This window comes from Staurois parvus, unplaced genomic scaffold, assembly GCF_062004578.1.
Source record: "Staurois parvus isolate SC_StPar_1 unplaced genomic scaffold, SC_StPar_1.0 ptg000047l, whole genome shotgun sequence".
In the NCBI taxonomy this organism is placed as follows: Eukaryota; Metazoa; Chordata; class Amphibia; order Anura; family Ranidae; genus Staurois; species Staurois parvus.
In genome coordinates, this window is record NW_028317843.1 from 3800236 (window position 1) to 3814410 (window position 14175).

The 14175-nt window shown below is 40.0% G+C and overlaps 1 protein-coding gene across 1 annotated transcript in view; it reads right to left on the minus strand.

Moving 5' to 3' along the window:
• Positions 1-14175, minus strand: part of LOC149470394 (fibrocystin-L-like) — a 209947-nt gene that overhangs the window by 130563 nt on the left and 65209 nt on the right. Inside the window, exons 19-21 of the mRNA XM_089664463.1 lie at positions 11473-11586; positions 8133-8282; positions 2098-2225 (exon numbers count right to left, since the gene is read on the minus strand). Of these exons, the coding sequence (XP_089520589.1) occupies positions 2098-2225; positions 8133-8282; positions 11473-11586 (392 nt within the window). The remainder of the gene's footprint in view (positions 1-2097; positions 2226-8132; positions 8283-11472; positions 11587-14175) is intronic.

Genomic DNA, 14175 nt, shown 5'->3' on the forward strand with positions numbered 1-14175 from the left:
GCGGACTGACCATTTGGAAACTCGGGCACTGCCCGAGGGCCGGGGGTCAGTAGGGATCCCCATGAGATGCCCCTGGTACCTTTTTCATAGGCTTTTTTGAGTTTTGGCAAGGACACAGGGGCCCCATGATCCCCTATTGCCCGGGGGCCCCACGAGTTGTCAGTCCGCCCCTGAACCACACCATATGATTTCACAGTCTCCCCCTTAGACTATATCACCACATCAGTATTAAAGAACTGATCTATCTCTTTCAGCTAGCTGTGTCTCACAGGCAGCAGGCTAACAGACCAGATGGGGCTAGAGTCCCATAATCTAGTAATAAGTCAATAGTTGAGAGCCTATCCAGGTTCCAGAAAGCTGCAGGACTATTCAAAAAGCTCAGTGTGCCTCACTAGGACTCACAGCTGGCTTTCGTTAGTAAACATGGCCTGGACCCGAAGACCAATGAACAACTGTTCCGTGTGAGGACAGAGCTGCATCCCTGGACAGGTAAGAATCCCTATATTAAAAGTCAGCAGCTACAGTATTTTAAGTGTGTTGGAATGGAAAACAGCCACATATCTTTCGTATCTTCATCATGCAATCTCATTGCTTTATTCCTCCAGTTTTCCATGCTCTTAGGTGTTGCAGGCCCATGAGTCTACAGTTTAGTATAAATGGTGGAGACCACTTTAGGTAGATCTGAGTCTCGCAGTGTGACCTCCAAGAAAGAGTCACAATAACTCTCTTGAGGTTTAAGGAAAGTCTAAGCTCAAGTACTCTCCTAGGCAGTAATTCTGTCATAAATGTCCTTGTTCAGTCTATTCTTGTTATGGGTGTCAACTGTCTTGCAGTTGTGCTTCAGTGTTGCAGCTCTGCTGAGGACCGCAAGTGGCTATGCCTCCAAATATCACCCAAACCGTACTCTCCCCTCCTCGCACGACCTGCTGCTCTCTAGCTCCCTTGTCTCCTCCTTCCATGCTTGTCTCCAGGACTTTTCCAGAGCTTCTCCCATCCTCTGGATCTATCAGACTATCGCCTACTATGCTCACTTTTAGGCGATCTCTGAAAACCTCTCTCTTCAGGGAAGCCTATCCTACCCTCAGCTAATAATGGAATCTTCTACTCCTCATACCAGTCCATCCCCCACAGTTATTACCTTTTGTACCACTAGCCCCTCCTTCATAGATTGTAAGCTCCAAGCAGCAGGGCCCTCCTAACCCTCTTGTATTGAACTGTATTGTTGCTGTATTGTCTCCCGTTATATTGTAAAGCGCTGAGCAAACTGTTGGCGCTATATAAATCCTGTAAAATAATAATACTAATAATGCCAACAAACACTGTTGTCACTCTCACGAAGCTGTTTCAGAGCAATGATGTGCAGTCGATGACAGAAAGAGTACATGTATACAGGATGATGAAAAAAATACATTGCAACTGTTCATGATATGCAATGTGTCAGCAAATTAAATGTCATTCTATCAGAGCATAGATAGAACTACTTTCAATCAGTTTTTTAAATGTGCCTTAGAACACATAAAGGAAACTTGTTTGTAATATGTTGCAGTGAAGATAATACCTAGGGGGTGTTACAAAATTAATAAATAATTATTAATGTGTTTTAGTTTCTGATGTGAGCGACTTCACTTTAGCTGGTCATTCAAGGATCAAACTTTGGCTGGTTCAGCAGGGACCTTCTGAGTTTTGATCCAAGTTTGGGCATGCTGGTTGTACACAAATTGATTTGTGTACAAGCAGCTAGCTGGAAAATGTTCTCTCAATCAGTGCGACCAGCTATAACTGGCAATGCTGATAAGTGTATTGTGACAGCGGGAAAGTCTTTCTGCAGTCAGAATACTAGAGCTTAGTTGGAGGGATTACCCCATCCATATCAAATGTGTGAATGGGGGAATCATTTTCTTTTCTGTCAATCTGCTGATTGAATGAAAAAATTGTATGGCCAGCCTTACCAAGCAAGCACCATGACAGAACAGGTGGTGATAAGTTTACACTCTGTAACCACTGGGCTCATGTGGTATGGCTGTTGTACAATATGCTTTAATCACAGTACACAAGCAACTGCTTCGCATGCTATTAAATAAAGAAATAAAAACATACCTGCCCTGAGCCATTTGGTAGGTGAATTGATCAGTTTTGGTGGAAACTGTTCCAGGGGAGCTATCGTTCTCATATTGAAAAGACATAGCAATTTGATTTAAGACATCACCCTTGTAAGCAAGGCAAAGCTGAAGGTAAGACACAAAAAAAGCTTTTATTAGCCATCTCCTTTACTGCTTGCTCCCAGAGCATTTACAGGTTCTGCCATTTCAACAATACACCTGTTACTAAATCTGTGCATCACTTTACCTGGACTGCTGCAAACAATACTTGTCTGTTCTTCCACTAACAGAACTCTAATCTCTACAGCTCACCCATGAATGCTGCTGCAAGGCATATCTATACCTCTACCATCTGCTGCCGGTCTCTTCCAGAAACATCACTTGTCTGCAGGATCCCTTTTGGTGTCCATGTTGGGTTAAGACTAAAAAATCTGTGTATGAGCTATAAGGATTTGTGCACCAGTATATCTTATCTAATGTTGGGTTAAGGGTACCTTCTAGCTTTTCCCTCGAGGGGTCTTCATTGCCTTCCTAGTAGCAGGTATAAAATAGGGGGGGGGGCAGAGCCCAGACAGGTAAAAGTGAGAAAGAATTTTGTATTGTGGAGAAAAATCATTTATGTCCTTGTGGGAGTACCAAAGCCTACACCTAACCAAGAAAGTACAGTGACCATTTGATGGGGTTTTCCATTCATGGAACACCATTTGTTCCTTTCCCCATAGCAGGTCTGCCAGGAAGCTGGTAGGTGGCACCTTCAGGGTAGGCATAGCACTGAATGGGACTAACCACACATAATGAAGTAATGCTGTAATAAACTAATGCCGGCTTCAGTGAATTTATCGGTTTATGCCCATCACTGGAGTGCATGTAGGCAGATAATGACTGTAAAGAAGTTGCAAGAGCTCAATGGCACTAAGATGTAACAAAGAATGGATTAAAATGAAAAAAAAGTTTATACTTACCTGTTCTGTGCAACAGTATTGCACAAAGCAGTCCTTTCCTCTTCTATGGTGGTCCCCCACCTGCGCTATCCACTCCCTCTTGTTCCAAGTGCCCGTTTAGCAAGCCTTGAGCTATGGGAACAGTTGTGCAGGCACGTTCATGAACCAGGCAGTGTGTGTTCATAGACATACGCAGCACTGGTAATCCACGCCCCCTATGGCTGTCGCTGCTCTCAGTGTCTCCTGTGAGACCAGGTAGAGGGGAGAGTCGGGCTGCAGAAGGGACAGTCCTCGATTAGTAAGAGGACTTAAGTAAGTATGTAGAGTTTGGAAGAGGGGGGCAAACGTTAGTGGAGAGTTTTTTTACCTTAATGCAGAAAATGCATTAGGGTAAAAAAAAACCTCTACTACTTTTACAACCACGTCAATGTCATGCACGCTAACACACAACAAAGATGTAAATTCCTGTCACTTAAAGTGATTCTTAGCAATCACTTTGTAAAACAACTCAATCAGTTTAAAATAGGAATGTAATGCCAAATATTTGTTTATAGATATTAAAAAAATTATAAATACCTTTCCCTTTTTTGTGAGTGATCACATTCCCTCTGTTCTCTTTTACATTAAAGCTGGGGGAGGAGAAACAACAGCACACTGAGCTTCCCAGTGAATGGCTGTGCAGGATGGTGTGTCAGGACAAGTCTGTTCATTGGAGGAGAACAGCCTGAGTTCTTAGCATATCTAGAGAACTGACCATGCTATGCTCTCATGCCTACTGTGGTCATTTTTTAATAGGAAAGTAGAGGGACTGGCAGGAACACCAGGGATTTCACACACAGGAAGCAATACACAGATAACAGAACACTTTTTCATACAAGTACAGGGCACAGCCGGCACATATCAGGAATAATCAGTCTAAAGTCAACAACCAACTTGATTGATATGACAAACACTTTTCAAATTAATTACCAAAGTACAGTATCACAGTGTTGATGATCAATGCAAAATGATCAATAATTTTGCACCCTGGCTGACCCATTCAGTTGGATCCAAGCTGATCTAAATCGAGACTAAATTGATCAGAAGGGAAGTTTGGCCTATCTGATAGCTTGCAGTTGTCACCAAAACAATAAAAAGAGTAAATCTTTCAGCAGGAACACTTTTTCTGGTGAGAATGAGAAGATCACTTCCCTCATTTTGGGGAAGTTCTCCTGTCGCACCAGCACATAAAATGGTGGTTGTCACAGAGGCGTGAAGGCAAAGACACCAAAAAGAAAAAAGATTGCCAAAAGTTCCAACCCTTCTTCACTGTATAACATGTGTTTTTCCCTTTGGTCTACATCCCCAGTGGAGAGCCACCTCTCCTTACAGGAAGAGGAAAAAAAAATGAGAATGAGAGCAATAACAGTCTATGGCAGATGTTGAGAATGAGAAGCTATGGACCTCAAATAAAGGAGGAATTTGAAAAAAGGTACGTATTTTGTGCAGCTGCTCTCAACCAAAAAGTCTCTAGATCAGGGATGTCAGAACTTGAGCATTACAGTTGCTCTCAACAGCTGGTTGTATCTCTGACTAGATGTCAAAAGCCTCTCCACCATCAGAAGTCAAGAATCCCCCATCCACCCTTACTCCCCTTGCCTTGTTCAGAGCAGAGCTGGGAAGCAGAAAGTGCAGGGTCTGGAGGCCAGAGGAGGGCTGGAATTAGCTGCCATGCCATGAGTTAGTTGAATGTGCTGAGACCAAGGGAGGTGGAGACAAGGGGGTGCTGTGGCCACACAGAGAGGTGCAGGATCTGTAGGAGTAGTTCCCTCCTCCTTGCTGCTGCCTAAGGCTTAGACAAGGTGGGGGTGGAGATGAGGGGGTGCCACTGTCAGAGAGGTGCGAGGGTCACATGCAATGACCTGGTGGGCTGGATTTTGGCCTGTGCACCTTGTGTTTGACACATGTGCTCCAGACAGATGCATGATGTATAGGAAGAAAACAGCTCCAGAGCAAGGATTCAAAGTCCAGGTAAATCAATCAGAGGCATCCACAAAAGCAAGCCAACTTGTTTACTGGGCTATATACTGTAGCTGCTGTAGCCATCTTGCTATATATAAAATGTCCCCATCCTAAAGTCTCTCAGTAGACAGGTGCAGTTCGTTTCATTCCAAATCAAAATTCGAACAAAATTTTCGTTAATCGGAGATTCGGATGTAGTAACAGATTTCAGTGAATCCGAAAAAAAATTATAATGAAACAATGAAATTCATTTGTTTATTTAGATGTTTAAAGCATCCAAATGAAACAAATGATCAGAATTGATTTAAATAATAGCTGGTTGCTAATTTTTCATCTGACAACAGATGAAAAATAGTTAAGGACATGGCAGCAGACCACTCCTTAACAACCAGCTATTCTGAATATACAAAACGAATGCCAAAGTAATAAAAGGAATTCCGAAATTCCAAAATTCAGAATTTCGGAGTTAGGTATCTTTGGCATTAATTTTTTATATCTGGAATAGCATTAAAAATGTAAAGAAAAAAAAAAAAAAAGTGGGGGTCCTCCCTCAATCTATACCAGCCCTTAGAGTGTGGTATGGATTTTGAGCAGAACGCCATGCCAAAATTAAAAACAGCATCAGGTCACCCCAAAATCCATACCAGACCCTTAGGTCTGGTATGGGTTTTAAGAGGAACCCCGTGCCAAAATTGAAAAAAAAAATACATAAGGTCCCCCCAAAATCCATGCCAGACACTTATGCAAACATGCAGCTGGACATACCAGGCAAGTGGGGGAAGAGCAAGCACCCCCCCCTTCCCGAACCATACCAGACCACATGCCCTCAACATGCCCCCCCTCAAGCACCTTCTCCTCCTGTTGATGTGGTCAAGGGCCTCTTCCCCACAACCCTGCCCTGGTGGTTGTGGAGGTCTGTGGATGGTGGCTTATCAGAATCTGAAAGGCCCCTTTACCAAGGGTGCCCCCAGATCCCGCCCTCCCCCTCATGTGGGTAAATATGGTGTACATAGTACCCCTACTCATTCACCAAAAAAAGTCTCAAAAGGTAAATAAAAACACAAACACAGTTTTTGACAAGTCCTTTATTTAAAAAAAAACCCAAAAAACAATGCTGACCAGCACAGAAAAAAACAAAGCCTCCCACTGCCATCCAGGGCCACAGGCCAAATGACAGGTAAACATGGGGGTGGGGACACTCAGTTACATCTGCTCCCATGTCTACCTGTCACTTGGCATGTGTGTCCTTGGACAGGAAGTATCGTGTTTGGTAGGCAGTATTATTTTGTTATTTGGGGAGTGGGATCTGCGGGCACCCTTGTTAAAGCCCCCCCATGATCAGGGCATGTGGTCTGGTATGGTTTAGGAGGAGGACACTCCCTTGTCTCCCCCCCCCTTTCCTGGTCTGCCAGGCTGCAGGATCGGATAAGAGTCTGGTAAGGATTATGGGGAGAACCACACCATTTAAAAAAAAATTGGCATGCGGTTCCCCTTAAAATTCATACCAGACCTTAGGGTCTGGTATGGATTTTTTTGGGAAGAAGGGGAAACCACATGCCATTTTTTTTTTCCTGTGGGGTTCCCCACCACACCCAACGGGCTGAGAGGGAAGGACCCCCATGTTGTTTTTTTTATTTTATTTTATTTTGAAAGCCAGGCTTGTTTGTTTACATTTTGTTTACATTTTGCTGTCAGTTAGAAATCCCACTGACAGCAGATGAGTCTTGGTTGTTAAGGATGTGACGGCTGCCTGCTCCTTAACAACCAGCTATTCTTCACAATGAATTTGGATTGATTCAATGTTTTTGATTCAATTAGAATACTTCCAAAAATTCAAATCCATTTGAAATTGAAACAAAATGAAACGAATTACGAAAATGAATCATCCAAATTTAATGAATGCAACAAGACAAAATCAGTAACTTAAAAAAACAATACAAAATTAATTTTTTCGTTCTGCTCATGTCTATCTCTCATATACCGAATACCCACCCCTATTAGCTCTGAAGGAAGGGTCACCAAAACTTGTTGGTTTCTGAATAATCAATTTCTCTGGGATTTTAATTATGAGTCTGGCACTCTCTTCTTCTTATAAGGAGTATCAAGCAATAAAAAGCCTAATAGGTGCTCTAACCTTTCTCTGCACTAACCAAAAGGTTTGGGTTAAGTTGAGCATGAAATATATTGCAGCTGGCCAATCCCTATATGTGGCCACGGTATTACAAAAAACATCTGCTGATCCCTTTAGAAGGCTTTTTGCCCTTGTTAATTCCTTTGGACTGAAATGAAATCTCAGGCTATGGTATCAGGTGTCTCAGTTATCTGTTGTAAACTACAGAACACCTCCACACCTATATTATGGAGATGAGGAGTGAGGGAGGTGTTTCGTAGTTCTGCCCTATACTGACATAGCTGTTCCTCCATAAATGCAGTATAATGAGCGAGTGATGTCAGCTTTGGACAGGGATTGCGTTACCTGTGGGCTCAAAAGGTAACTATGAAGGAAAACAAGCCAAAAAAATAAAAAGTAATGCCGCAACCACATCTAATGACTGGTAAGGAGCAATATATTGTATTATGTTTTTGGGTTTAGATGTGCTTGACCTCATTAGGGCCAAACCCTTTGGGATCTACTTATAAAAGAACTCAAGCATTTGCTCAGCCAACGTGAATATTGCCTATATTTTGTACAATATCTTTATTTCCTATAATCAACAGCTCCATAATGCAGCATTTTCCTAAAATACCTCAATCAGGAAAATATTGTCACTAGATACAGCTGACAATCATAAGAAATAAACATATAAGGCAAAATAAATGAGTTGTTTGTGATAGCTTTGTGAATGCTTGAGACATCCTCACCATAAATTTCTTAATAATAGACCCGAAGGGGTTTGGTCCCAGGAGCTAAACAGACCCCTTTTTGTGTAATGTTTATGCATATTTTGAAGTTTGTGACTACTACACATTAATTATTTGAAGTACAGCACCACAAAATATGTTGGCTCCTTAAAATAAATAATGATCACATAAAAGATGCAAAATTAGTTTTTTTCTGTATATGTAATACATAGACAGTTTACATTTGTACCTTTCTATATGAAGTCAATGAAATGGGACCATATGGCATTTGGGTTGTGGATTTCACTTCTGTTGAATTGTACAGCAGATTAGGATTCTTCAAGGAATATCGTCCACAGAATGGCTCAGCCTCAGATGTCACATAGTTCTTATACCAAGACTATAAAAAAGCAATATGCTTAGATTAAATGACTTAAGATTTAACATGCGTTCCTATACCCAAATATTAACATAAAGCTATATTAACAGTCTGCAGGAATGAACAAATTGAGAATAACAAAAAGGCTATTATACCTACTTTTCATGGAGAAAATGCTGATCCAGTTTCCCCTCTAGTGCTCCCTCAGGTGACCAAAAGCCTAGGCATTTGATCACATGATTACTTTTATAATCTAGTCTGAACTCTAACACACATTTTCAACGTGGACCGACACTGGAGGGTTCCAGCAGCTGCTTATTCTCCAGGAAAAGTTATTTCAGCCCTCCCATTTCTTTGTTGATGCTGTCATAATATCAATAAGACTTATGTGTTTTGTTTCATTATGATTTATTTTTCGGAGGAAATTTTCATTCATCAGAATCTCCGAAAGGACATAGTCATGAATTTCAACGAATCCCCAAAAAATGTTTAACGAAATTAAGTAATGCATTTGTTTCATTTGGATGATGTCACAGGATGGATAGTAGTTCAGGCCCCTAGGAAAATTAATTCAATTTTCAAATTCGTTAGATTGTTCAGATAACGAATGGATCTGAATTTCATTCTATTCGTTAATTCGATGGACATGACGTCAGTCGATATTGTCCAATCAGCTCATGCCATTTCTCTTGGTGGGTTGGAGTAGCTCCCGAAAATATTGAATCCTTCCAATTCAAAACCATCCGATTTGATAATATATTAAATATATAGCACTCTTCTGAAAAAAACACAATCATTTTCGAATCCACCTGGACCAACGAATATACGAAAAGAATGCTGCAGATACGAAGCAAATTCTGAGTCATATTCATAACGAATATGACAAAACAAAAATTCTTCAATGAACAAATGCATCCAAAATGAAACAAAAACAAAAATTTCCAGAGTGCACGTCTAATCAATACAACTTTAAATTTACATTTGCATGGAATTCTGCTTTGTGATGTACATGTTCAACAAATAAAAGTGCTGATTCGTGTGTATGTTAAAGTAGCATTTAGCCTATTAGGGGCTACAGCTGGTGGTGGCAAGAGGTTCTCTGGCATAAGGTAGGCTGTAGAAATTGGGTGCCAGGGAGACCATAATCCAGGCTTCTTCATATGTGTATGTGTGGGCAGGGATGTTGTTGTAGATAGTAGTGACAGAACGTAGTTTCTACACATGAGGTGGATGATTCAAGTGGATCAGGTAATCCAGAGACAGACCTTTATTAGAATCTCTAAAGCTTTCATGCAAACTAAAAAAATGGCAGTTGTGTACAATTAAAGGTACATAGTTACATAATTGGTAAGGTTGAAGAAAGATACTAGTCCATCCAGTTCAATCTGAGTGTGTGTGTTTATAGCAAAATTGAGTCACTGTATCTCTTGGACAGGTAAAAGACCAAGTGTCCAATCTTCCAAGCTCATAAAATGCTGTCCCAGGCACCAAGCAATGGACAAGAATTTGCTGAAACTTAGGTGGGACATTTGGTTTTACACAACCCAAGGAAGACAGACTTGGGGCAGGAAGGTGTATTTGGTGGAAACTCCCATGTTACATGCAATAAGGAGCCTGGAGAGAGTCCATGTACATGATAATGGTAAAGCTGGTCATTCCATTGTTAAGGTCTGTGTTGATGGGCTTTAGGTTTGTGTTGACAGTACAGTTTGAGATACTTCTGAAATAATTCAGAATGCTCTAACAGATGCATTTTACCTGCGGTTGGCCTCTTTCTGACCTACATTTGGCCAGCTTAAAGTGAGTTTTGCATTCCCATTAAAGCAAGCAAAAGACCATCAACATGGGCTCTTACATAATTGTTATTTCAGTCAATGTGTTTGCATCCTGACCAAAAAAATATACATAGTGGAGATAAAAAATCATTTAGTCAAATAACGGGGGAGGACTGGGAACCTTTGACCTGAAGGAAAAACACAACCAAGTGGTCCTTTCAGATTTTGTGGGCCAAAGAAAGTGTACCGTGCTAGGTGGGTGAGAGGAGGGTGTTTCTAATAAGCACAGTTTGTGACACATATTTTCACATCTACCAGTGTTAGCATACTTTGCAACTCTCGGCATACGGTCACATGACATCTCGGAGCCACAGAGGAGGTTGGTGCTGGAAGACTCCCCTGTACCAGAAGTGGTGATAACAGGTCTGGATAAAGATCAGGAAGCACTATAAAACCGAACATGTGTCACTGAATGTGGGTCTTGCTCTGATCAATGTCTGCTGAAGTAACTCCTATTAGAGCCACTAGCCCCCAGTCCAGTCCTCCCCTGCCACAGTGGGTGTTATTTACTAAATCTGCAAGATATAGTGCAGCTCTGCATAGAAACCAGTTTCCAGGTTTTATTGTCAAAGCCTAAATGAACAAGCTGAAGTTAGAAGCTGATTAGCTTCCATGCACAGCTGCCCCAGATTCTGAGTGCACCAACTTTAATTAATCTCCCCCAATGAGTCTATTGCTTTTGAAAAGTCTGAGCAAAAGGATAGATTTTACTTTGAGAAAAACAGCACAACTATTGTGTGACACTAAGAAGCACATATTGCATATGTAATGACCGAGTCTTACTTCCTCCATGGTTTTATAAAGGGTAACACACACTGAAGAGTATTGCATTAAAGTGTTACTAAACCCATAACAGTAAAATCAGTCTGTATATGCAGTAAAGCATGTTTGTTATACTCACTATGGAGCCTAAGAGGTTAATCCTCTGTATTGTGTAAAAATGCTGTTTGATCCTGACTTCTCTGATCCCCCCCTTCTTCCAGTGGCCCCCTCTTATCTCCTGATAAGACGTAGTGTGTGGAGACACTCTGCACATGCTCATTTTGATGTGTATTGCTAGAGATGTTTTTTTTTCTTGGGGGAGTGCAGGGCCAATCAGCACTGTCCAGACAGAGATCAAGGGTTCTGTATCCTCCTAGAGCAGAAAAAAAACTCCTCCTACAAGCGTTAACCAGCTCTGCTGGACACTGATAGAAGTCACAAGACTGTTCTAATGGCTGATGTGAAAAGGTATTTAGCAGTTTATATGTACTAAAATAATTGCACTTCCATGTTCTGTGGGAGACCAGAAATAGTGACTGCAGGGTCCAGGGTTTAGTAACACTTTAATTTGATCAAATGTTTGCAGAAAACTAAAACATAAATATGTAAATTACCGAAGTGGAATCGGTTTCATAGTTCCTGAAGTACTTGACAGATGATCCTTCCTTTAGATTAGCAATTACATCAGAACATTTGCCACTAACCATGTCTAAAACAGCTGTTTGGACCTAAAGAGATATAAAAGTTTAAAGATAATAATAATAATACCGGTGGCAGTTATTAAGTAAAAAATTACAATTCAGTTCTACAACTTTCCAAGTAAATCAAGGGTGAGAAAAATGAAATTGGAATTTAGAAAACAATTGGCACAATATAGGAGCCAAAGAATATGTATAAGACCAAACACAGAAACACTGACAATGTATGCAAATACATGCACTATACATACACTGAACATGTATGTTAACCTAACCACTAAAATCTCATAAGTTTTAACATGCTACTGTAATTTCAAAATTTACTTTCAATAATATTAAATCTACAGCTTTCATTAAAGTGGCTACAAGTACTAGAAAGTTGGAGGACTATGAAGTTACAGGAGGAGACATACCAGCCATATCTCCATCAACCAATGAATAAATGGGACAACCAAATGGATATGCTGCTCAACTATTCTCTGGAGCTGCCTTTTTTATTGGTGGCTTGATGGTCATGCTACCAAGTTTTCTTGGTTTCCATCTATCTGGATATGGAGGTCCCATTAGTACTTTTCCCGACAAATTATTAGGGGGAAACTCTTACAGCATCCATTGTACTTCAGTGATTTGTACCTGACTGGTTCTATGGGTCTAGTTGCTCCTCCCCCTCTAGGAAAAATATGTTTACTATGTAATTATTGGTCCTAATGTACCATTGGGATACACATTCACTGATGAAGATTCACACCAAAGAATTGAAACGTGTCAGAGTTTTATATGCATGGCTATGTTTTTGCATCTCATTGTTGTTTCATAATTATGACTTTGGACCAATTTTCATTGTGTTTTTATATGCACTGTATATTTTTGCATTTAACCAATTATAATAAATATTTTAGTTTTAAGTTTCTCTGTTTATTCGGTGCCTCTAAATTCCTCCATTTTTTGCGATTTCCCTTTTGACTAGTACATAAATATTTATTTCTGATTATCATCAGCTCCAGCTAGTGGCCATAATGTAGTATTTTCCTGATCCATTCTGTTCTGTATAAATGAAGAACATTAGACCTGGAGAGAAAATAACCTAGTAACATTTTATTTTTTTCCCCATTCGCACAGCATGAATGTACATGCAGTTCCACAGGATGAATGGCTCTGCAAATTTTTTTTATAAATAGACCCCATAGAGCATAGAGACACTAAATATTAAAAAAATGGGAAAACCACTATAATTACTTTTTCAACTGTAATATTTTTACAGTGCAAAGGATATAGTGTGTAACTTTGTTTATTAATGAGCAATCCCAGGCAACAAGTGATACCAATCAATGAGCTACTAATACAACTCAGGCAACAATACAGCTGTTCTAAAGTTTGCAAAGTCTTTGATACTGTGATATTTGGGCTGCCTTTGCTGGCCCCTACTTCTGAAAATGCTAGCTACCTGGTTATCATTTTGATCCAGCGGCTTGCACACACATAATAAAGTATACACAACATTTCCAGATTATGAATCTCATGTACATTTAAATCCCTTAGAAAGTAATAAAGCCCATAACCTAGTGTGACTGCCAGGTAACCAACATTTGTTAAATGTTGAAGTCAGTAAAGCTACACATTTCTTTCAGTTTGCTAAAAAATGACATTCCCCTTAAAACCTCCATGCTAGGGTGGATTTAGCTAAGATGGTCACTTCAGTGTTGAGTCATAATTGAGTTGACTTTACAAAAGGGAGATGATAGTGATCAGTGGGCCGCCTACTATGGTTTATGTTAATAACTTGAAGATCTATAGGGATGCAAAAGTTTAAGAGGGATTAAACAAAAAGACTATCCAAATTAATTGTTCTGACATGAATCACAAGAAGATTTACTGATGTGGGATGACCACTACATATAAATACAATATAAAGATGGTTCCATAATTTAGGATAAATAATGGCTTGTAATTGCTAGTTCCTCCAAGCTGGGTGTTTGCACAAACGGTGATCTGATTCATTCTAGTGACGACATTGTGGTGAATGTGTTTATGCACCTAAAGTCCAATTTTTAGGGAAATGCTGTAAGAAATGGTTGGGCTATACTGCAAAGATACTCTATTGGCTTTTAATCATCATATCTACATATCATATGCTAAATGTCAAAAAGCATGTCGAAAAGCATGTGCAAAAAATTGTGATGATGGCAGGAGAAACAGACAGGAAATATTTTCTGGTGATATATGAAAGGAAGCATTCCCGGGATTCCATTCCCTTGATAGCCAATCTTAAAAGTGATATTAAACCTTAAAACAAATATTTCCTGATGGCTCCATGGGTCAGCCTACCACTATTTTGTGATGACATGAGCTCGTCAGGAAAGGAAAATTGAGGTAAATATTTGGATGTTCAATTTTCCTGATGGCTCCACATCAGCATTAACTAGTGGTACGCTGACATGGAGCTTATCAGGAAAGAAAAATTGTCATATTCAGACATTCAATTTTCCTTTTTTAATATTCTTCTTGTGATGTGATGGCTACATTAGTTTCCTATTTTTAGCCTTTTTTCCTTTATTTGCACCTGGTGTTCCAGCCAGTATGTTTGTTATTTTTTAACTTCCTTTACAATATCAAGCAGTT